Consider the following 25,723-nt stretch of genomic DNA (forward strand, 5'->3'; position numbering starts at 1 on the left):
ACCAGCAGGGAAGAGAGTACCTGAGCAGCAGGGAAGAGAGTACCTGAGCAGCAGAACTGATTGTGCAGTTTCCTTGGCAGGTACGTATATGTGGAGGAGATAAGCCCATCTTACTACCCTAACCTGAAAAAACTATCCATCAAGATTTTTTTCAACAAACTTTCTTGCCTTAGTTCCAGGGCCCACTGAGCCCTTATTCTGACTTTGTTGACAGAGTTGAAGAAGGCCCTGACCAAGGCATGCAAATGCCCTAGCCCCTCTGAAGGTTAGCGCTGTCACTGTCAATAAATTGTAAATTTGGCTTCTGTTTCAGACTCTCCTACGTTTATTAAGCCTGACTTAGTTCCCCCCGAGCCTTCTCACCTCGGGCCAAAGCAGAACTTCTGATCCTTCAGACATTTAGAAGAAAGTCCTGGACTAGAAGGACCCCATCAAGGCAAAGCTCTCACAGGAAGCTGCACAAGCACTGAGAGGCCGGGCCTGAGTGGTCAGTTAGGCCCTCCCAACTCTCTTGGACTCCATCTGCATTAAGAGGAGTCAAGAAAAAAGATGGTAATAAATGTGTGAGAAAGAACTCATGTTGTCAAGCACATCTATGGAAAGCCGGCCCAAAGAGGAAATCTTTATCCATTAAATTTAGCCAAATTTGTTACCAAAGAACATTCCTCCAGAGAGGCCTCTGCAGAATTCCACAGGAATCACTCACTCCAAACAGTAAGAAAACAACTGATTGAAAAATCAATCAATCAATCAATCCCTCAGATCCACAAGGTATCAGCAAAACAAAGGCATTCCATTAAGACCAGGTGTGCAGAGTATAAAAATTATCAATCTGATCAAAAATAAAACAAAACGAAAAAGTAGTGAAGCCACATAAATATTCCTCATGTATAACATGCATGTATAGTACTCCTGAATTTGGTATAAAAAAATCCACAAAAATGACTCTTCCCTGAAGAAGCCCATGAAAACTCCCACCAAAGCCACCTGCACATTAGCGGTCAACCTTTCATGGATTCATTCAACCCACATTTTTACACAACTCCTCTGAGCCTTCCTCACCCTATAACTAACACTCTGCAGTGTCTCTCACACTGTATCTGACTCTAAATTCAACACTCTCCCCCGATACCCACCTTATTAGTTCTCCCACTTCAGTCAATGTCACCTTAATAGAGCTGCCTTCCCTGGCCACCATATGTAGAAGAGCACCTCCTATCCCTGTCACTCTCTGTCCTGTTACCCGCTACAGCACTTTTCTGCAGAGCACATATCACTAGTATATTTGGTTATTGTCTGTCTCCTTCTGATAGAAGGAGTTCCATGACAGTAGGAATTTTGTCTGTTTCACTTTCTGCGGTATTTACAGAATTTAGAATGGTCCCTGGCATGAGAATACACAATGAATAAAATACTTGTAATTCAAAGTCTAATAGGGAAGTGAGGCCTAAACTGGCAAACAGACCTCATTAACAGGGTAATGTGGTGGCATAAAGGAATCATAAGAGGCTCCGCCTGGGAGAGTCAGAAACACTTCTTAGAGGAAGAGATGCAAAGCAGGCTGGTGAAGGGAGGGTGGAATTGGGGGCATTCCAGGTATGGCAGGCAACACGTGAAGGGGCACAGAACACAACAGAGCATTGCACACTTGGGGAGCCTTGTGTAGCTGCAATAAGGTGAATGGTGAAAAGGAAAGAAAGGCGAGCTTGTAACAGGAAGGCAGAGCAGATGTGGCAGGACAAGTGTGCCTGGACAGGAGTCACCGAGTGGCTTTAATCTGAGGAAGAGCACAATCAGATTTGCATTTCACAAAAGTCTTTTTGGAGGCCGTAGGGGAAGGAGGGAATAAATGCCAATCTGTAGTCATGGAAAACATTTAGGAGTTTATTGCAAAAGTCTCCACAAGTGATAATGATGCTGAAAACTAAGGCCGTGTTGGGGATGGAGATAAAACAGGAATCACGAGTGCACGTGACTGGACGCAAGGATCAATCCCACTTTTCCAAAACTCTGCTTCACTATCACTTCCTATGGAAAGTGCCTTTTAAAAAAAGAGTGAAAAGAAATATTTTAAGGCTCATGTCTCTGTCTCCCTCTCCGGCCCCTCCCCACTCCCACTAATAATTCCAGGCATGGCTGTACCCAGAAACCACACCATGTAATCAGACAACAATTTCTGTCTTCCTCTCACAGCTCCGCTCTCCCTGAAAGAACCAGCATCATTCTTAGGTCAGTATTTTGTGCACGGTGTCCCTCAGCAGTTCAGGTTTAAATAAGCCTCAAGATAGAAATCCCACAACAAAGGCCTACAGTTCTAACAAGGCTCACTCTCTCCTGTAGGAAGGGGGATGCTCTGTCCCGAATGGCAAACCTGAGCTGAGCCTCCTGCTGGACCGGAGACAGGGCCACCACAGCACATAGACGGACCGTCGGGGAGGGCTGGTTCCTCAGGGAAAATGTGGGCACTACCACCAGAAAACGGGGAATGATGCTAGGCAAAGTGCAAAGTTCCACCATGGCTTTCTTCTCTTGATTTAAGGGAAAACAACATTTTCAAAGGCTTCCCCCCACTTACCGAGTTTCACCCTAGCAGATGGTGCTCAGCTGGAGGCACGGCAGTCCCGTGGCATCACTCAGTCCCAAACGCTGTAAACTTACATTTCTCACCCTCGCAACAGTCCACTTTGAGGAGCCTCATCACCCTCACTTTCCACAGAGGCAGAGAGCCGTGAACCGAAACATGCCCGAGTGTAACAAGGTGCTATATGTGGGCACGTGAATCTTGGACTATCTCATGCCAACCCTCTAAACGCAAAGTCATGCCAGTAGAATAGACCAATTAATAAAGAAGAGCTCAGATCACGCTTCTTCCAGATTCCAAGCTCTCTGGTGTCTCCGTATCACCTGCAGGATGAAGTCCAAAGTCTTTTCACATCATCCAGGACCCCGAGCCCTGAGCCTTCCCGTCTCCTCCTACACCTCACCCCACCTTACTTCCTGAGCATGGCCATAGCTGAACAGTTGACAGAGCACCACACTCTCTCAGCCACGGTGCTCACTCCCACTGATTCCCTCTGGAAGGTCTGCCACCCGCTTCCCGTCTGATGATTCGCCACTCCCTCCTCTTCTCCTCTCCCCGCCCCCCTCAGTTAGGGGTTCACAATGTCTCTTTTGACTTTTCCTCACACAAGCCTAGTTCAGTGCTCCACTCGCACACTCCCTCGTCATGTATATCATTTTCCCATAGGACACACCCTTTTATAATTATTTATATATATATTTTTTCCCTTGAATTATAAAAGCTCCTTGAGGCTAAGATGGTGTCTTTCATCTCTCCATACTTAACACCCAGCACAGATGTGTGGCTCGTATCGGGGACTATGCTTATTAAAGGAATGTTTTGATGATGAAAACTTCACATTATTGGTGATCTTTCAACCTTTCATAAGTTCTATCTTACAGTAGTGTTACCTTTTTTCCTTTTTAACATTTATATTATACATAGATAATTCAATACAAGGGCAAGGAATAAAGTATTTCCTAGAATCTACTCCAGGAAAAATTTTCTCTTATCTGAACAGTTTGATAGGATTCCTTCTTGTTATTAGAAAATGGAAATATGTCAGCCTCCATCATTCCATTAATACCTGGGCTGCAGGAAACTCAGGCCACACCTCTGCCAAAACTGCAGTAACCCAGGTTACGTGGTTCTAGATAGAACTGTCTCTCGATTCCCTCCAGTGACTGATGTATACATAGGTATGTCAGTTATTATAAACCACTTTAAATTCTTTATGAAAGGAAGCAGAGATACATACGTCACAGTGGATAAATAACAGCTCTTATTATTAGTCAGAATATAGAGGACACATTCTGTCTTGATTAGTTAAATCAATATTCAGTGCTTTTGCTTCTGTTGAGCTCCCTGATGAAAGTAACAGAAATCAGTCTCTTTACTGAACATATCCAGAGTTGGTACATAGTGGGAGCTAAATGACCCTTCCTAGTACCCGGCCCTGCCACCTATACCTCTGCTCTCCAGGCCCCAACCACTAGATAATAGATCTCTGCCTCCTCTTATTTACAACATCATTTCATAAATAAATACAAATCGTGCCACCTCCTTAGGTGGGGAAAAATTATCAATTCAAGTTACATAATACATGTAAAAATTAAATAAGAATGAGATGTCCAATGATGGTGATGGGGATGATGGCTAAGATTTATCTACTGATTAGTATGGGGGCTTTTAAATTTACTCATTTAAATACCATGACAACCTAGGTGGCAGGTTACTGTTATCATCCTAATTCTACAGATAAGAAAACTGAGGCATGAGAAATCAGATCATTTCCCCAAAGGTCATATAGCTAGTAAGTGGTGGGGCTGGGATTTGAATCTATGTATTTGTAACCACACAGACATATGGCATATATGGAAAATAACATTAAGATGGCCAGAGCCAAGAGTAGCTAAGCCCTTTAGAAGGAAAAAAAAAAAAGAAAAACTTTTGACTAAAAGTATGATCTTCTATCGTTTTTTAGTCTGCTTAGACTCATTACCATAAATTATAATCAACACCTCCTGGGCAATAATGCCCCCCAGAGAGCATAACAAGGGTTAAGAGTTTGGACTGTAAGGCAAGACAGAGCTGGGCTCATATGCTCACTCCACCACATCCTAGCTGCAGACACCTGGCATGTTATATCATATGGTGGGCACAAATCCAGGTGACCACAGGGTTCACAGTTTCCCCCACTGATTACCTCTGTACCAGCCCCCTTCTTGTGAGAACTCTCCTCTCTCTGCATCACCAGAAAACATGGTTGGTATGACCCCTCCTCCCCAGCCAGGGTAGCTTGTCTCAGTTGGCTGCCTGGATAAATTTGAACAATCACAGTGTCTCACTGCCTGGTGAAGGGATGGGTACGGGGTCCTAGCTGGGCCAGAGTCACCCCCGGGTACTTTTCTAACTGGAGCTGGGGGAAGCTTTTCCTCTCAAAGCTTAGAGTTTCCTCTCAAAGCTTAGGGTTTCTCAAAGAGTAAAGCTGGCATGTTAGAGAGGCCTAGAGAGAGCTAACAGCATTGGAGTCCCTCGTTCTGGTCTCTCCTTCCAACTCCAAGGTTATCAAACAGCCAACAAAACCACCCTGAGAAGTGAAAAAGAATGGGTTTCTGTCACTTTCAGCTAGATGAGCTCTAACTCTAACTCTGAAACTTAGTTTCCTCATCTGTAAAATGGGGAATTTAGAACAACAGCCCTTCCCTCCCTGGCCAGTTCCGACGGGGAAAGGAGATATGTATTTTAAGTACTATAGCACTGTGTCTTAGGAATAGAGGGCTCCGCGGCTATTAGCAGACCTTAATAACACAATAGCACTTGTCCCAACAGACTGTTGCCAAAGATTATGGAGTCATTCTTGGTTTCTCTCTTTCTCGTCACATCCAACACGACAGCAAGTACTCTTGGTTGTAACTTCAAACTATAGTTGACCCTTGAGCAACACGGGGGTTAGGGGCACCAACACTCCAGAGTCAAAAATCCGTGTGTGACTTAGTTTGCCCTTGGAATCCAAGGTTCCTCCGTATTCACGCTTCCACATCTGTGGATTCAACCAACCTCGGTCTGTGAACTACACTAGTATTTATCGACAGTACTGAAAAAAATGCACGTATGAGTGGACCCCTGCAGCCCAAACCTGTGTTGTTCAAGGGTCAACTGTATAGATTATGTAAAATCCAACCGCTTCTCAAAATCTCCACGGCCACTACCCTGGACCAAACCGGGATGAGAACCACTGCAACAGCCTGCACCTCCGGGCTCTGCCCTGACTTCTGACAGTCTACTCGCCACACAGTGGTCAGAGGGGTCCCGTCAAACTGTAAGTCAGAGAGGTGAACATGCTCCAATGGCGCATCTACTCAGCGTGCCCGTCAGGGCTGTTCCCCGGCTTCCCCGCACTCTTGGCCACCCCTGCCTTCTTGTCCTCACACAGCGACCCAGCTCCCGCCTGAGGGCCTTCACTCCTGCTTCCTCCACGCGGACTTTCCTTTCCCAAACATCTTCAGCCCTCACTCCCTGCCCTCCCTCTGCTCAAAGGCCACCCTCTCTGGGAGCAGTCGCTGAACACCCTGTTTAAACTGGCAGCCCCCCTTCCCATCTAGCTCTGTTTCTCCCCATAGCACTTACCACCATCTGACCTACCATATCCAGTTTCCCATTTGTTTATTGTCTGTCTCCCCTCCCCAGAATATAAGCTTCATGAGAGCAGCAGTTTTTCACCGTTTTGTTTACTATTGTTCCTGGCACATAGCAAGCACACAATAAATATTTGCTGAATGAATGAACAAATGAATGAATGAATTTGCCCTCAATCTCCTTTTCTGGGAGTTGGGGGGGTAAAACATGTACTATAGCAGGAAAAAAAAAATGTGGAAACCTTACTGTGAAACTTTGCACTTACTTGGCACAGCGAACCCAGTGTGTGTGTCGGTACAAAGAATATAAGAAGCGCTGGCGATACATGTTCCATACTTTGATAGATTTGTCTTCAGAAGCTGTAGCAAGAAACTGGCCATCGGCTGAAAAGTCCACACTTCTAACTGGAGCTGTGTGAGCTTTAAATTCAGAGGATTTCCCTCTCCTGGAGACAAACAGTTTAATATTTATAACATTTGATTTAATTATCAGTATACAGACTTTGAAACATATAAAATAGTTTGTTGTAAAAACTGACAGAAGTGTGAAAAGGCTGTGTTGTACCGTACTCTTCATTGACACTGTTCCAAGCTGGTTTTGTTAAAGTCACAGCTGACACTAAACAAGTGAGAGCCTAGTGGTCCCCACCCTGAAATGCATTTGCTGACTTTGCTTTAATTGGAAGCTACGGAATAATATTTTGAACAAATCTCTACCATGCATTTTAAGTTCCTGTTGCTCCTCTAGAGAGAGCAACATACAGTTTAAATAAACTGCAAGCTAGAAAACCTAAGATTCATTAAGTGAAGAGCTCTAAGGTAGGGTTTTCAAACTGGGCTCACGTGGAAATTGTGTGGACTGGCAGTCTGGCTTGGGAAGGAGGAGATGTCCCCTATGTCACTTCCCTCTATGCAGAATGTCCCTGGGTGACCTGACTTTCCCGCTTTCATCCACCAGCAATGTGAACTGAGATCCTGAGGTATACCTAAGGCCTTGCTCACCCCTGAGCCCAATCTTACATTCATAAGCAAAACAAAAGATAAATGGTAATAACATATTGATCCTTCAGTTCTCAACACCTTGAAATTTCAGATACTTTTTTTTTTCTTGGCTAGGGTGGGAAAAAGAGAATAGGAAAAAAAGGTGGAGAAAATAATGTGTGGCATTTAAGGAGAAGCAGCAGGAAAAATGCCGACATAATTAGGGGTAGGCTAGTAGACAGTGCTGGAGTTAAATGGTGACGTTTGGGAAATGCTACTTTGTGTCAGCGTTTCCAAGTTCCCAAGGTACTTTCACTTTATACTACATTTAGATTTAGCAATTTTTCCATTCAGAAAGTCATATTTATACAGGTGATGCCTTATGGGAAAAATCACCACAAGTATTTGAAGGAGATCAGGCAGCAGAATTTGCAGAAGCCTGGAAGTTACACTCAGCTCCTCCCCAACATCCGATAGGTCAGCAACCTATTTAATGTGATAGTGAGACTGCTATCACCTCCTAAATATCTTTTGAATCCCTCCTCTTCTTTCCATCCCAGCTATGCTTGCATTAAGGTGGATATACATACCCTCAATATCCTTCACCTAGATTACTGCAAAAGCCTCTTAACTGGTCTCCCTGCTCTAATCTTTCATCTCCCTCCAGTCACCTACATACTGTGCTTACAGCCTTGCTAAATGTATAATTCTAAGCGTGTAAATCCCAGTGTAAACGTGTCATGGGCTGCTCTCCAAGAAAAAGTAAAACGCCCAAGCTCTTTGGCGAGAGACATCCTGCCACTGCACTGACCTTTGTACTCTTACAACAGTCTCACTGCTTCAAACACACCTCTGGCTTTGTACTTACAGCTTTCTTAGCCTGACTACTTTCCCCTACCAGCAAAGCCCCCTTGACCAACCCAGACAGGCTTAATTGTTCCCTTTTTATTATAGCTATTTTGCTTATTACATTATACAGTAATTTTTGTTTTAAAATAGTCCTGTTTCTCTCCTATTAGGCAGTAATTTTTTGAGGACAGGAAAGGTGACTTATTCATCTCTAAAAGACCAGCATCTAGCACAATGTCAGGCACAGAAAAAGAACTCAGTACATTTTGCTGAATTCTGCTGGGAAGAGACAATACTTAATGGTTCTTAGATCCATCCTGGCTTTCCCTTCTAGTGGCCTGTAGAAGGCAGAGGTGACTTTGTCATAAATCTCCATCACCTGATATATGACATACCAAGAATAATTAAAATCAATATTTTTAAAAAAATAGGAGGGAGCATTCAGGGACTACTAGGTCAGTGAGGTTTCAAGGGAAAGTTCTTTGAGTAGAAGTCAGGAGTACAGCATGGCCTGATTTTAAGTATAAAGCCTAGAGAAAACAAAGAAAAGACTTGGCATCTGCTATGGCCAGGAAGCCAAGAGACAGCTGGTATCATCAAAGTCTGCCCTGATCTTTCTTCTGCACTCCATACTGCAGGAGGCTTTCCTGCTTGCATTCTTTCTAAAAGCCGCTCCTCTCGGCTATAGGCTGGCCCAACGGCCAGATCCAGGTCCGGTCTCAACAGGAAGCATCTAGGAAACCGAGATAAGAGTGCCTAGTGTTTGTTGTGCTAGTGCTTAACTAGTTTCTAGTTCCTCACATTGCCTTCACACGGACTTTCCACCTCCCACACGTTCACCTGCCCTTTCCGCCCAAATTCTCTTGATTGCCAACTGTGATGAACGCCAGGCCAGACCTGCCTCCGAACTCGCTCCTACTATGCTTTCTTAGCCTTCCCGTCACCAGCTCTGGTGTTTGCTCATCTGGCTGCCCACAATTCCCCTCATCCCTGTGCACACATGCCACTCCTCCCCATGGGAAGTGGAATCCATCAATTTCTCCTCCCTTTGAATCTCGGCTGGTGCTGTGACTTACTTTGACCAACAGAATGTGGCAGAAGGGATACATACTGTGCAAGTTTCAGGACCAGCCTTTAAAAAGTCTAGCAGCTCCGGCTTTTACCATCCTAGAATCCAGCTGCCATGCTGTAAGGAAGTCCTTATAGTGCTGGAGGACCACGGTGCCCCAGCCAATAGCCGGCACTAAGGCCACAGGTGTATGAGGGAGGCATTGGACCTGCCAGCCCAGCTGCCAGCTTAATGAAGCTGCGTGAGTAAGAGCCAACATCAATGGGGCAGAGGAGTCATCCAGGCAACCCAGAAAATTGTGAGAAATGATAGTTATTGTATTAAGCTACTAAGTTTTGAGGACTGTTATGCAGCAATAGGTAACTGGTTAATCAGTTTCCATCTCCTTGCCATGACCCACTATTGCCCTGGCCCCACTATGATCTGATTTAGGAAGAGGAACTAGACGTGTCTACACAAGCCTAATTGTTGTACTTAGATTAGCCAGTACAAGTTAATGATTCAGTGTGCTTTTACCTCATCTACCCTTGTGCAGTTTACTGAGATTTCCCTGAATTAGCGATGGGAGACTGAGGCTGTGCTGAGAATAACAAACCACTAGTCCTAAATTCCTAAAGTGAAGGATTTTAAAAAATGCTTTCTCTTTTGGACCCCAAATCAGCCTCTTGTCCTTACAATTCCCTCTACATTGCCATTTGCAGTATCATAATACGTCACTTCTCCTCAGTAGTGTTTGCTACCTCGGGATAATGTTCAGATTTCTCAGTATGGAGATCCTTTGGGTAGTGGCAGGAAAAAAGTGCCCACTGGCAGGGAAATGCCCCTGGAACTTTCATTCATTTGCGAGTGCCTGAGCCTGTTCAGGCACATACCACAAATCAAATCCTGCCACAACAGAGTGAAGGAAAACACTCGTTTCTTATTATCCTAAGTATTTATGGAGGAAATGATATGATGTGTGAGATTTGTTCTAATAATACGTATTCCAGAAAAGAAAAAAAAAGGTGTGTGGCAACGGGGGAACAGATGAAACAAGACTGACAGAACACTGATTACTGCTGGATATGGGGGATGGTTATGTGGGGAGGGAGTTGTCACATCACCCATTCTATTTTCATGTATGCTTGAAATTCTTTATAATTAAGAGTTTAAAAACTTTTAAAATAATCAAGGCTCAATAACTGCTTAAAATAGATGGGCTATCAGCTAGGATTTAAAAAACCTCTTATAGAGAGGTTTGCTATGACAGGATAGGACTGTGCACAAATGCAATGAGGTTTATACATTTGTCAGAAATTCTCTTTAACAAGAAAATTCTGGAGCCCAAATGAATGATATGCATCAAAGAATAGCTAGCCCTGGGGTTTTTAATAGAGATTCAAAGTCCCCTCAAGGATCCGCGATGGGTGGTAGTAGGTTAATAAACTGTAAAATCTTGATTAGACAGGCTGATGTATATCTCTCTAGGGAGACGATCTAAAGCTTACATCAGATTTATAAAGGGATTGATAACCATCACCCTTCCTAACCACTGCCCCCACCCCGCCCCAAGAAAACCTTAGGACATATTAAGCATATTTCCATGGTTAGAAATAGTTTTCAAACAGAAGACACAATTATGAGTTAAAGATGAGGAAAAAACGGTAATGAAATAGTCTGACTTTACGACAAGGGCAGTACACCTTGTTTGTGACTCAGACTAAAGATGTGCAGGTAACTGGGGCTGTGGGCATTCCAAGAAGCGCACAGGGAACAGCCTGCCTCCAGTATTCTTTCACATTTCTAAATCCAGAGCATAACAGGTGTTTGTTTCTCTTACTTATCAGGAATCCAGAGTCTAACGGTCCTGTCTCGTGAAGCAGATGCCAGTAAGTTTCCAAGTGGAGAAAACTGCACGCTGGTTACAACGTCCTTGTGACCCACATATCTGAAAGCTCTAGCTTGCGGCTTGAAACTCCACAGCATGAGAAACGTATCCCAAGAGCCGGTAGCTATTAAGAAATAGAAGAACAAAACCACTGTGTATTAAAACACAAATGTAGGCATGTCTCATTACAATGGGCAGCATATCTAAGAACAAGACGTCCAGGTAACAGAGGGGCCTGGAGGTTGTGAGACAGACCAAGTAATGGCAAAAACATTTGTAAAAGAAACCCGAAGCCACATCACTAATATGCAAGCTTCGCTGTGTCCTATGTAGCCACAGAGCAGGATTATTGGTCCCTGTATTTGGTTAGAACTCAATGACTATTTACTAGAAGGCGGCAGCACAATACAACAGAGACACAGGAGTAGGAGTCAGTTCTGTCTCTCTCAGGTTGACTGAGAAAGTAACTTAATCTTTGTGTCATAAGGACTGAATGCTTTTCATGAGAGGGCTGGATGAGAATGATTTTTTTAAACTGTTTATGCAGAGATAACTTCACAGTTACAGAACAGTCATAAAAATAGTATAAAGAACATTAATATACCCTTTACCAGATCCACCTGTTGTTACTATTTTGCCCCATTTGGTTTATAATTAGCTCCTGTGCGCACTCTTTTTCTGTACACAAGCACTGTATGTGTGGGCACACATACAAACACACAATTTTTTCTTCCTAAGCGATTCTGGGGTAAGTAAATTCATCATCATGGCACCTTTATTCCTAAGTACTTAAGTGTATTTTTCTAAGAATAAAGATATTCTTTTACATACCAATAGCACTGTAATCAACTTCAGAAAATTTACCAGTGACAGTACTTTAATCTACTGCTTTCCAGTTTTGTTAATTGACCAGTAATGTCTTTTATAGCTAGATAAGGTAATCTTAAAACACACTTTTTGCTCTGTTATCACTTTCTACAATTAATAAAAGAGTCATGTGTTTCAGACATTAACTTAAGGCTTTAAGAAAAGGAAAACAAATGAAATCAGCAGTGGAAATAAATGCCTTAAACAAGGAATGAAGAAATAAACAAATGAAAGATAGATCTAACTCTTGCCCTAAAACCAAATTTCATATATTCATGTAGCCCCAAAATAGCCCCAGTGAGAGGAACCAGGTCAATGAGAATCACTAAGTCTAGATTGTAGAATGTTTAGAAAAAAAAAAACTTTATAAACTTGAAATACAATTAGTATTACTGTTAGAAGAGAAATATAAAGTCACTGAAAACCTTCTAAGTTCCTTAGCCATAGATAAAATTCATTTGGACTTGGCCTATGCAATGTTTCCATGTAAAATAGTTAAAGTGAGTTTATAAGCTGTATACTACCCCCTTTTTTTAAAAGTACAAAAAGTTGACATTCCATTACAGCTCATCAAATTATTAAATAAATCAGGGTTTGAATTATCTGGGGCTAATGTGGACAAAATAGGGAAAACAATGAATTATCATGTACATTACATTGGGGACTCTGAGTTCTAAGGTATTAAAGAGCTACAAAAGGGAGTAAGACACAACCTCGCACCCTCAGGGAATCACAACAGGGCAGGAGATGCTTCATTAGATTATAATATCATACATGTTCAGAGGACTTTTATATATTATTTTTTTTTCTTCCAGGTTTGAGATATATATCATGAAATGATTACCACTATAGGTTTAGTGAACATTCATCATTTCATATTTCTCATTAAAGAAAAAGAAAAAAAAATTTGTTTTCCTTGTGATGAGAACTCTTAGGATTTACTCTCTTAACTTTCACATATAACAGACAGCAGTGTGAATTATATTAATCATGTTGTACATTACATCCCTAGTACTTATAAGTGGAAGCTTAAACCTTTTGACCATATTCTTAATGTTATATGGGGTAGTTAGTGGTCCTTTTCAAGGAAGGGACATGCAAGCAGAGACTTGAGTGAAACGAGGAGTGATCCAGGCTAAGACGTGAAGAAAGAGCACTCTGGGCAGGAGGGCTCCACATGCGAGGGCCTGAGACAGCCATGCACTTGTCAACCTGAGGAACAGCAAGGAGACCAGCATGTCCACAGGGGAGGGGAGAAAAAGAGAACAAGGGATGGAAGCCCAGAGAGAAGCTGATGCCAGCAAGGAGCCATGGTGAGAGGTGTGTATTTAGTTCTCAGCCACTGAAGGATTATAAGCAGCAGGACCTTGTGATATGATTTAAGAAAACTGCCGCTCTGACAGTGAGAAAAGGATGATCTTTGCAAAAATGATGTTGGGTCCACTGGGTATTCACAAGGAAAAAAAATGTACCTTGACTTCTACACTTTATACTGTACACAAAAGTAATTCCGCATGGATTGCGGATCTAAATGGGATCGGTAAAACAATAAGCTTTTAGGAGAGAACTTAGGGGAATATCTTCATGGCCATTGGGGTAGGCAACGATTGCTTAGATAATACCTGAAAATGACTAAATTACTAAAAGAAAAGAATGATAATTTGTACTACACTAAAATTAAGAAATTTTGCTCATTGAAAGATACCGCCAAGCAAGTGAAAACGCAAACCACAGAGACGAAAAAGATATTTACAATACATTTATCCAACATATAATAAAGAATATATAAAGAATCCTACAAATCAATAAGGAAAGGCAGTAAAATACGACAGGCAAATACATAGGCAAAGGGCTTAAACAGGCACTTCATAAAGGAGGCTATGCAAATGGCCGATAAACATATGAAAAGGTGCTCAAATCCATTAGTCACTAGGAAAGTGCAAATTAAAACCACAATAAGATATCACTACACTCTCATTAGAATGGCTACAATAAAAGAGATAAATAGTACCAAATCTTGGTGAGTATGTGTAACAAGTGGAGCTCTCAAATAATGCTGGTCGTTTTAAGCACCCTTGGAAAATTGTTTTGAAATCTGTTGAAGCTGAATGTACACTTACCATCTGACTCAGAATTTGACGCCTAGGTATATACCTACAGAAATTCTTATGCATGTTTAGCAGAAGACATGTACAATAATGTTGTGGAAGTACTATTCAAAGAAGACCAAAACTAGAAACCCAACTGTCCATCAAAGTAAAACGGATACAAAAGCTGTGGTATATTCATACCGTGCACCTAACCTGTAATTAAATTTCATTTATACGAAGTTCAAGAAGCAGCAAAACTAATCTATGGAGTTAGAAGTCAGCATAGAGATCATGCGGGTGGTAGGGAGGGAGGATAGTGGCTAGAAGGGAGCACAAGAGGGCTTCTTACTCTGGATGTTGGCAAAATGGGCATGTCACAGTTGTGGAAATTCTGCAAGCTGTCCAATTGTGGTACATATCTTACACTTTAATGTTTAGACGAAACGAACAAAAAATCTCACTCTGGCTGTTGTGTGGAGTATGCACAGTGGGAAGAAGGAAATCACTCAGGAGGCTATTGTAATAATCCGGCCAGAAGGTGGTGGTTTGGACTAGGCTGAAGGCTGTGGAAATGGTAGAAGCAGTTAAAACCAAGATATATCATAAAGACGGGAGTCCACAAGGCTTGCAAACACATTAGATGTGAAGGGGAAAGAAAGAAAAGAAACAAAGGTGCCCAGCTTCTGGCGTGCGCACCCAGGTAAATCTTAGAGAGATTTAATGAAATTAAGGCATTTAAAGTATTAAGTGAAATAATATTCAGAAGACATGCCTGGCACATAGAAAACGCTCAAATGTAGCTATTATTACTGTCGTTTTAATTTGTGTTACTGTCAGCAGCAACAGTGTAGATAATACATTAAAGACTGGAAACTGGATGGCATCACTCAGGCCGTGAGTCTAGATAAAGAAGAGGGTGCAGATACTTAACCTGGAGAGAAGGGAGAGACAGGAAGGAGCCATAAATGGAGGGGGAGGGGGCAAGGAGACTGTGGTGTCCAGGAATTCAGGATGTGTTCCAAGAGGCTGACGGGCTGTGTGAAGTGCTTTGAAGAGACCTGGTTAAGATCAGGCCTGAACACGACCAGCTACATAATTTGGGGGTTCCAGTGTAAATGTGGAGGCCCTTGTAGGAAATCATTAAGAATTTCAAGACCATGATAGCAGAGCATTAAACCAAGTATGAGACCTACGCAACGATACAGGTCATTTGCCCAAGAAGCCAGCCCTAGGCCCGAGGATCAAACGTTGGCTTGGCAACAAGATTTGTTTCAGTGAAGTGGTGGGATCAAAGCTGGAATGGTGTGGGTTGAGGAGAAAATGGGAGGGAGGCAGTGGAGAGAGTTAATATACACAATTGATCCATGAACTCATTGAAGGTTTACAGGGTCACTAATGTTCAATATGACAAGGACCAGAAAAAATGTTATTATAGGATCATGGTGAAGCAACAATTGATTGGGGGTGGCATGGGCTGGGTGGGGGGGAGGGGCAGAGGGCAGAGCCAGAGGAATAAGAACATGACACTTAACTGAGAAGGTGCCACAGGACTTGAGCCTTTACATATTTTGTCAGAAAAGGAAAAGGACATCTTAAGCAGAGTAGATGCTCAAAAATCATAAATTTAGAGTTGATGGCTACATTAAAGCAACACTTGGCTATTACCAGCCTGAGACCCGCTAAAGAGAAGTGATGAGAGGGCAGGATGAACGCATGGTTTAAAGGACAGCAAAACCTTACAGCAAGGTGGCATTTCCAAGCCCTAATAATTATGAAACACTAGAAGCAGGGATGTCCCAATTACAACTGTGTGGCTCAGGGTACACTCTACATTTTCTTCCAAATTTCAAGAAAACAGAAAAAAAGACTAACAATCTACAAAAAGCCCATGAATGCATTCTTATTGGAAACTATGAAAACCAACACTGAATTTCCCTCCTTACTTCCTTAACCCTGCGCCACCAAACCCTAATACCACAATAATAAAAGGTATTTGATTATTGGTGTCAATGCTGTACAGTGTCAACCTGGAATTTGCTTTCATACATTTCTAGTGAACCACACCCTCTATAAACATTACCACATCATTTAAAATGTCAAAGCTTGTACCTAATCGTCATCTGACTCATCTATTTTAAGATAAACTATCAAAGGGAGGAAGTTAAAAATTTAACTAGTAAATCTACCCATTTAAAAACAAAAGTATTTATATTTTATAACAATAATCTATTGTTTCAAGAAATCCTCATTAGGACAAAAGAAAGAACAAAGTCCACAGTCACCTAGGCCAGTGTCAGGTCTCTGGAGGTGACAACAAAGAGCATACTAATGGTTTGCTCTCCATAATGTCCAAAAGGCCAACAGTTATTGCGTCACCTTAAGTAGCAATAACTTTCTTTCCTCAACCCGAGCTGTCTCATTGATTTAACCAAAATCAACTACAGTTAACTGGAGGTTTGCTTTGCGAGGAATACCTTTTTCTGGAAAGAGGTGGTACTGCCTCCCAATTATTGCATTTGTTGTTAAATTATCTTTTCTAACGGTAATAAATGTATATGACGCAGAATTCTAGTATTACAAGGGTATTTACCAAATTTCCTTCCAGCCCTTGGCCACCTGGTTTCCCTTCCTAGAGGCATAGTTAACATATTTGTTTAAGCACATAGGAGAGAGGATACTCATTTTCTTGAGTATCCTCCCCTGTGTTTAAGCAAATATGTGTGTCAAATCACTTTTTTTTTCTGGATTTTTTTTCTTCCATTTTTATTGCGATATAATTGACATACAGCACTGTATCAGTTTAAGGTGTACAGCATAATGATTTGACTTACACACATCAAATGTCATGATGACCACAGTAAGTTTAGTGAACATCCACCATCTCATAGAGATCCAGTAATGAAATAGGGAAAAAAATATTTTTCCTCATGATGAGAACTCTTGAGAGTTTACTCTCTTAACAGCTTTTATATACAATGTACAGCAGTGTCAATTATAGTTATACACCCCTAGTACTTATTTACCTTACATCTGGAGGCTTGTACCTTCTGACGACCTCCATCCAAATCCCCCTTCCCCCACCACTGCCTCTGGTAATCACAAATCTGATCTCTTTTTTAATGAGTTTGTTTTTTTCCTGTTGTTTCCTTGCCATTAGATTCAGGATATACACTTTTGACAAGAACACCACAAAAATTATGTCGTGCCCTTATCAGTGCATCATATCAGGGTACGCTTGATATCTGTCCCAGTACTGGTGAGATTAACTTTGACCACTTGGCTTAGGTAGTTTTTGCCTTGTAAAGTTAGTATTTTTCCACTTTGTAATTAATTAGTATTTTGTCGGGAGATACTGTAAACTATATAAATATCCTCTTCCTCAATAAACTGTCACCCACTAATTTTATTTTTTTAAATTAATTAATTTATTTATTTTTGGCTGCATAGGGTCTTTGTTGCTGTGAGAGGGCTTTCTCTAGTCGTGGAGACCGGGAGCTACTCTTCGTTGCAGTACGCGGGCTTCTCATTGCGGTGGCTTCTCTTGTGTGTTGCAGAGCATGGGCTCTAGGCACGTGGGCTTCAGCAGTTGTGGCGCACGGGCTTAGTTGCTCTGCGGCATGTGGGATCTTCCCGGACCAGGGCTTGAACCCGTGTCTCCTGCATTGGTGGGCGGATTTTCAACCACTGTGCCACCAGGGAAGTCCATCACCCACTAATTTTAGCATCCTTCAATGATTTTCCAACCCATTATTCTTTCTATGGTTTACTAATTAATGTTTAATTAATGAACTAATGTTTAATTTGTTACTTTAAGGAAGAATCTTCCCTTTTTCCCCACTTATCGACTTATTCAGATACTTGTTCATATCAGTGTGAACTCAGATTATTTTACTCAGTGGGTTATAATTCAAAGCTATCATTATTTATTTTGACTCATATTGTTCCAGATTTGGCTAGTAAGAGCCCCTTAAAGCTGGCCTCTGTGTTCTTCTGATATGTGTCCATCATTTTGAATACTTCCTTACTTCTAGAATTACAAGATGTTCCAAGATGTACTTTCCCTGCTCCAGCCCTGGAATAGGTCTTTTCTCCCCAAGAAGCTCTGATTCCTCTTAATAGAGAGTGGTATTTAGAAACCAAGATCTGGAAACTATGTTTGCTCATTGCTACTGCTGTGACAGCTAACAGAACTAAGAAATACGGTATAAATAGAAATCTCAGCAGGCAGAACTAAGAAAGTAGATATAAATAGAAAGCTGTATCTATCAATATGTAGAAATGAAGATAAAGATATTAAAAACCATGAGTTCATATTGATAACTCTAATTCAATCTAACAGCACCAAATACATTCCAGCCCTCCCTCTTCTTACATTTATAACTCTCTTCCCCCACAGTAAAAAATCTGGCTCACGTTACACTCCATATATTTTTGTTCAAGTCTAGAGCACGCAAATGGTTTCAGAATCACTAACCCACACCCCTGCAAAAAGCGGTGCTACTAACTAGAGTTCAGGGTGCAGTTTTACTCCTTTTGATCTTGCCAGGCTTGGTTTTATTCTTTGTTAGAGCAAATCTACTTCAGTTTTAAATTTAGTTTTTGGGCATGCCCTTTATTTCAGATGTGGTCCTGATGCCTAAGGCCTGGCCTCCCTGGTGTCTTGCCTGAGGTGCTGGGCAAGATCTCCCCTTTGTCTGAGCTAGAGCTGGAGCGCTCTAGCCCGACATGGTCACTGGGCTCACCACTCCTCTCTCAGCCCAGCAGGAAGGGGTCTCCGCTAGACCCCACACTCTCTCAACTTGCACCTCAGCCAAAACGGCAGCAGGCCCCACAGACATCTGAGGCCACGTACCCCACTCAGCAGCAGCTTCTCAGGAACCCTGCCACACGCATTCAGCCCGGACACAACCAGAAGAACTAAGACCTCTGCTCCGCTTTGCTCTACGTCTGCTGTGCAGCAGGAAGAGTGCCCCCGGGGAGAAAGCCAAGTAGGGAGGAGCTCACCTTCCTTGCAAGAAGGTGTTTCCTTCTTGCAAGGATCACCGGTTTACATTCCCTGTTTGCTCAACGCCAGAAAACAGTTGCCTCATATATTCTGTCTCGTTTTACAGTTGTTTTCAGCTGGAGGGCAAGTTTGGTTACCAGTTACTGTCGTGTCTGGAGGCAGAAGTTGGCCTTAGTCTTTTTAATAGCTGCATAGTAAGGTGTAGCTATACCTTAATTTATTTAACCAGTCTACCCTGTTTAGGTTGTTTACAAATGATGCTGCAATGTACATGTGTCATTTCTGACATATGCAAAATAACACTGTGATAAATGCCCAAAAGAATTATTGATAGGTCAAAGAGTACATATTTTAGAATTTACTAAAAAGGTCCATGTTCATAATATAGTATCTTTCACAACTTTATAAATTTGGATTATATTCCTCTTAGGTCTTTTCATTCCATAATCAAGAGAGTCCTAATAACTCAATCACCTCCATACAGAAATTCTTGAATTTTTCAATTATTGCAGAAGTCCCTCAATATATTTCCTACCCTCATTATGTTCTGCTTTAAAACCCACTACCAGAATGAAACTCAGCTCTCTAGTTTGAGGGCACCATGATTTTGTACTTTCTGTTGCATTTCCAGGTTCATGCTGGTCTTTGGTTCACAACAGAAACACTGGACCACCTTCTTCAGGAAAATATAAACAAGGAAATCTTCTAAGGAAATCGAAGAGAAGGAGTTCACTATAAGTATTTTTAAGAAAAGAAAAATAAAATGTAATCCCCAGGCACACACATCCATAAACCCAGACAGAAGGGAGATGGTTGCACAATAAAAAGGTAATATTCTAACCGTAACTAGATAAACTTTAATACCCTATCTAATACTTTCAGAACAGTTTGTACAATCCAAGCACTATGTAATAGTATAATTAAGTGATGGCACTGACCTAAAATTCCTGTCTGAATGAGGGAATAATTTTCTTGCTAGCTGACACTAAGTAGTTAGCTTGCTGGTGTAAGCAGAGTCTCAAAGGAGCTGTGACTGCTTTAAGAATAATCTTCAGTAATGACAATGTGGAGAAATTTAACGTATTCAAATTCTGTATCTCGATGAGGGGTGACAATCTTAACACAAACCCTTCTCGAGTTGTCACTGTGGGCCGAGTACTTTTAAGAACTTGGTAAACATCCTTTTACATAATCCTCACAACGAGGTAGGTGACTATCATTATCCCTTTTTTACAGATGAGGAAATGAGGCTTGGTGAGGTGAAGTAACTTGCCCAGAGTCACGCAGGTGGAAAGGAGTAGAGCTCCGTGTTTAACCGGGTCTATCAGACTCCACAGCCGGGGCATTTAACCAAGAACCCAGTGCTTGGAGAAGCTCTGGGGATTTACTGATTATCCCCATTGGAATTACTTGGGGACCTTGTGAAAAACGTGTATTTCTAGTAAGTTACATTCTCTGAAATGAGACCCAGGAATCTGAACTTTTGATCACTTTTCTCAGTCCATTCTGATATATGTGGACATCTGAGAAATACTGCACTCTGCTACTGCCTCTCAGTGTGTACCCGAGCTTACTTTAGCGCTTGGGAGCAATTTTTAAAACTATAACAGTAGGAGGAACTTAAGTAAATCTGCTACACAGGTTGCCATCAAGAACCAGAATAGAAAAAGAATTTCTGGCAAACTTTAATTATAGTTTCACTGTGAGGAAAATAACTTAAAAATTCACAACTTCATTCTGCCTCTATTCAGAAAGAAAAAGGAGGTATAAACTTGTCCTATACTGTCATTTACTCTACAAACATCCCACAGATTAAATAGGGAATGAATCAATGACAGGGTAACCTTGAACACAAAAAGAGGAAAAGGTGACAACATCAATGTTAAAATATATCGTTTTAAATGGAAACTTCTAAAGTGCAGCTCAGATTGTGCACGTCACATGAAAATGCTCTTAAACTCTTCTAACATTTGTATAAACTTAAGTGTGCCCCTCTGGGAAACTGCCCTAATGGAAAAGAGTGTGGCTCCAGAGGCCGACTGGAAGTCAGGCTCAGCCAAGCTCTGCTGCTTACTAGCTATACTGCCTCAGCAAAGTTGCTCAACTTCCAGTTTCTGTCTGCATAAAGAGGGATGGTATTTCACAGGTGGTCATTTTTTCCCATCCTCTCCTCTCTGATCATCTTCCAACTCATCCTGTGAAACCCAAGAGCCCACCACCTTCCAAGAGGCTACTGAGTATAAATCCACCATGCTTCATGCTGTTTCCTCCAGTCATGACCAGGAATTTAAGCCTTCAGCCTCTCTGGTCATCAATTACCCTGCACTCTCTCCCATAATGCTCCAGATAGCCCCTTAGCTGACCCTGGTACCCATGCCTGCTCTCCTTCCCCAAAGCTACCACGGGCCAGAGAAACACCCACTACATGATCCCTCTTGTGTACACATCCTCCTCTCTGAAAGTCCCTCCTCCTACTAACCTACTTACACTTTGACTCTGCTTGGGGACATCAAGTTCCCTGCAACCCTTTCAAGCAACAATCATTTTCTCTTTCACACTTCACCTACCTCAGGTCACAGTCTTTCTCTCCATTCTAACTCCTGGTATTATTAGTTCATTCAACAGATATGTCACCCCTACCACATGTAAGGCATGGTGGGCAGGGTGGGGAGAGTCCTAAGTAACAATACAGGCAAAAATCTCTGAATAGGGAGCTTAATTTTTTTTTTTAAGTTTGTGTGAAGCTTTATTTCATTTAAGTAACTTCTTTGGGTTTCAGTAGACGCATTGTTTTAATGAACGTTTCAATAAATGCAAAATCAAATATGCTGGCAGGTCACAAACTTATCTGAAAATTGCAGGAGAGCTCTTGACTCGGGCAGCATTTTCAAGTGCTAAAATCTATACTGCATCTCAGACACAGGATCTTAATGGAAGAAAATATCTTTCTCCAAAGCCATGTGAACAGTACACCTATCACCGTTCTCCCAGCAAAATCTGCTTTAGCCATGATAACACCCAAAGCAAAGACCAATGATTATCTTGCCAGCACTTTTCCATGTGCCTCTTTGTGCTGAGCTACTTTATTTGTAAAACAGGGAGCCCTGGTATAGGCTTAAATTTAAGCAGAGAAGAGGGAAACAAGTCAATTAGCAGGAAAGCATATCATTTTAAATTGTGCTAAGAGACATGAACGATAAAGCAGGATGTCACATGAGAATTTTTCATGGGCATAGAATACTTTATTCAGATGGAGTAATCAGTGGCATTTTAAGTGGAGGCGTGAAGCACAGGAAGGAGCCAGCTAACCAGAGTGAGGTGGTGAAGAATATTTCAGACTAAAGGGACAACCAGGCCTCTCCAAAGACCTTTTCTTCCATGCTTCCTCAGCAGCCCATTCCATGGTCAAACCCTGGATTTTGTCGCCAGCAGAACCAACACTTCCCTGATTGCTAAATGAAACCCACTACCCTTTGACAACATGCTTTTCTTATAGCTTCTTTTCTGGATGAGCTTCTAACTCATCCAGAACTCCAATCCATTGACCTATGTTCTCCACTGAGGCTCTCTTTCACTATCTTCATTTCACTCTCTGATTTATAATCCTCACTTCTCTCCTTATCCAAATTATAAACCCCTTCTTACACATATATTCAATCCTTTGACTTTTCCTCCTTCCTTTAAATTCCCCTGGCAAAATCCCAGTTGCTCTGCCTTTTCTGAGACTATATCTGTGCCAGTGAGAATTGCTAGACACACTCCCAGGAAGACTGGAAATACTATAAATTCACGATCGCTAATTGCACATGGATCTTCCACACTGCCCAGTGGTGCTCAATTCTATAATAGTTCCCTTCCCCACTCTTTCTAATGACTATTTAATATCTTCTTCTCTCTCTTCTACATTTTTACTCCACTCTATCTACACCTTGGCTTTCATAATACCTTACTATAATGGGTTCCCCTCCTATTTTTCTGACTATTCCTTCTTTGATTCTTTTGTCATTTCCTCTTCTGATCCAAAGGTTGGAGAGCCTTAGGACTCAGAAATGGACCATTTGCCCTCATTGTTCTATGTTTTTCCCAGGTGACCTCATCTATTCCCATGACTTTAAATACCACTTGTATGCTAGTAACTCCCAAATTTCTCTCTTTCCCGGGCTATCACCGAGTTTGAAGACCACCATCCTAGTCTGAACCACCATCATCTCCTGCTGATATAAGTATAATAGATCCTAATTGATTTCTCTACTCACAGTGGTTCAATCTCCACGTAGTAACCAGAGTGATCTTTTTGAGGTATAAATCAGATTGTATCGTTCCCTCATTTAAAATCCTTCAACAAATTTCCATGACTCTCAGAACAAAAGCCTAAAACATGCCCTCTTAGTTTCCTGTGGCTGCCATAACAAATTATCAAAAGCTTGGAGGCTTAAAGCAACAGAAATTTATTCTCTTACGGTTCTGGAGGCCAGAAGTCCAAAATCAAGGTGTTGGCAGGATCACACTCCCTCTAAAGGCTCTAGAGATTTCATTCCTTGCCTTTTCCAGCTTCTGGTGCCTCCAGGAGCTCCTTGGCCAGCGGCTCTATCATTCCGATCTCTGACTTCATGTGGCCTTCTCCTCTTATCTCCTCTGTATGTCTCATTTTAGGGCCCACCCAGATAGTTCAGGAGGATCCCTGCTCAAGATCCTTGATTACATCTGCAAAGACCTTTTCTTTCAAATAAAGTCACATTTACAACTTCCAGGGATTAGGACATGGACATATCTTTTGGGGGGTCGCCGTTTAACCCACTATAGCCTCCAAAGACAACTCAAGCTGCCTCTGCCTCCCCCTGCAATTTCACCTCCCAAAGCTCTCTTTCTTCCTTTGTTTACAGGCTCTACCCATTCTGGCCTTCTTTTATTTCCTTGATCAAGGACAAGCTCTTTCCCACCCTTGATTTTTGCTTATTCTATTCTGTCTCTGGTCTTTGCCTAGCTAGCTCCTTCTTCAGGTCTTGAGTTAAATCTAACTTCCACGGAGAAGTGTTCTTTGACCCCATAAACTTAAGTACGTTGCCCCAGTTTTCATCCCTCAAAGAATCCTGTTCCTTTTCTTCACAGCATTTGGTTGTTTTCCAGTTTCAAGTTGTATCTGCACATGATTTGTATGCTTACTTGTTAATATCTGTCTCTATCACTGGACTGTGAATTCTTCATACCATCATAAGAAGCACACCTGTTTTGTACATCTCTGTATGTACACCCAAGCATAAGACAGCACCTGACACATAGCAGAATTAACTTTAAAAAAAAAAAAAAAGAGTACTAAGTAGAGTACCTCCTATTCCTTTTATGAAGAGGATTACATAAGTGTAAATAAATGGGTTAGAATGATGATCAGACAGCTGAGGACACTGCTGGCCTGCAGCAGACATCCCTCCCCAGCCAGCCTGGAAAATGATCAAGTTGGGCACAAAAGGAAAAGTAGTATCCGACTACTAGCAAGTTAGAAGGAGTTCTCTAGTCTTCAGTTCTGCCACAGACAATTATATACTCTGGGAACTCGTTTCACCTTTTATAATAATCTCTACCTCCTGTTCAAAAGGATTGAGGTTTTTTTGAAATCTTAAGAAAAAACTCCAATACAAACTGGTTTCTACCTGCACCCTCATACGAAGCTGGGAGATTCACATATTTATCTAACTTCCTTAATTCTGCTGAATTACAGCATGACTCAAGTATCAACAATAAGTACTGCTGGCCTGTTTTAAAGTCTAGTATGCACAGAGGGACAGAGAAAAGAGCAATCTTTTCTGAGACACATGAAATTCTCCAGCCTCTTTTTCTCCCCTGAACTTTTCTTTTTAATTGAGATACAATTCACATACCACAAATTCACCCTTCTAAAGTGTACAATTCAGTGTTTTGCCCAAAGTTGTACAACCATTGTCACTAATTCCAGAACATTCTCATCACCACCACCACACCCTCCAAAAAAACCCATCCTCATTAGCAATCACTCTCTATTCCTGCCTCCCCCAGGCCCTGGCAGCCACTAATATTGTCTCTACGGATTTTCCAGTGTTTTCTAACGTTCATGAAACTGAAACACAGAGAGATGAAATGATCTGCATAGGGTTGCAGTCACTTAGAAACTTACTAGCAAGATTATATTACTCATTATTAGGAAGATCATAACATATATTTATAGTAACGTTTTAAACTGTACATAAAAAAAAAGATCAGTGAAAGTATGTTTAGCTTGACTACACATATCCTAAACGTGGCTATAAGACATCTGATATACAAAGCGGAGTCCTTGGGCTGGTGATGCTCAGGCAGTGTTTCAGGCCAGGGAGAGGCAGGGGTGGAGGGTGTTTGGCAGGAATCACTAAAAGAGGGACAGAGATGCTACTAGTGGACAGGGTGATGCAGAGAGAAGGTTGAGGGAAATGGGAAGCTATGCAGTTTACAGGACAGACATATTTCTTTCCGGCCCAGGGTTCTGAAATTTGTGCTAAGGTGCCCACGTATCCACTTGCCTCCTTCTAGAGTGTCCCCAATTTGTCCCAGAGATCTCCGATCATTTCCAGTTTGTTTATGAGTAGTTAATGCACGAGTAGTGTTAACACCACTTCAGAATACTTGCTGGTTAATGACACTTTGCAAGATAATACATGAAATTCAACTTTTTAAAATATTCTACTGCCTGCATTGTCAAATAAGTAAAATAATTACAAGCTAACTTACTTCTATTACCATCAATAAATGTGTACACAGGAAGAGTGATCCCAGGGACTAAAATCATC

The 25,723-nt window shown here is 41.7% G+C and overlaps 1 protein-coding gene across 4 annotated transcripts in view; it reads right to left on the reverse strand.

The window, feature by feature from the left end:
* The window catches only part of POC1B (POC1 centriolar protein B), a 108,062-nt gene that overhangs the window by 75,426 nt on the left and 6,913 nt on the right, over positions 1-25,723 (reverse strand). For all 4 annotated transcript variants that reach the window (XM_029205318.1, XM_029205319.1, XM_029205317.1 and 1 more), the window contains 2 exons: positions 10,917-11,088; positions 6,465-6,644 (listed from right to left, as the gene is read on the reverse strand). In XM_029205318.1, coding sequence (XP_029061151.1) covers positions 6,465-6,644; positions 10,917-11,088 — 352 coding nt within the window. The remainder of the gene's footprint in view (positions 1-6,464; positions 6,645-10,916; positions 11,089-25,723) is intronic.

The sequence above is a fragment of the Monodon monoceros genome, unplaced genomic scaffold (genome assembly GCF_005190385.1).
Source record: "Monodon monoceros isolate NGI ecotype Baffin Bay Population unplaced genomic scaffold, NGI_Narwhal_1 Super_Scaffold_6, whole genome shotgun sequence".
In the NCBI taxonomy this organism is placed as follows: Eukaryota; Metazoa; Chordata; class Mammalia; order Artiodactyla; family Monodontidae; genus Monodon; species Monodon monoceros.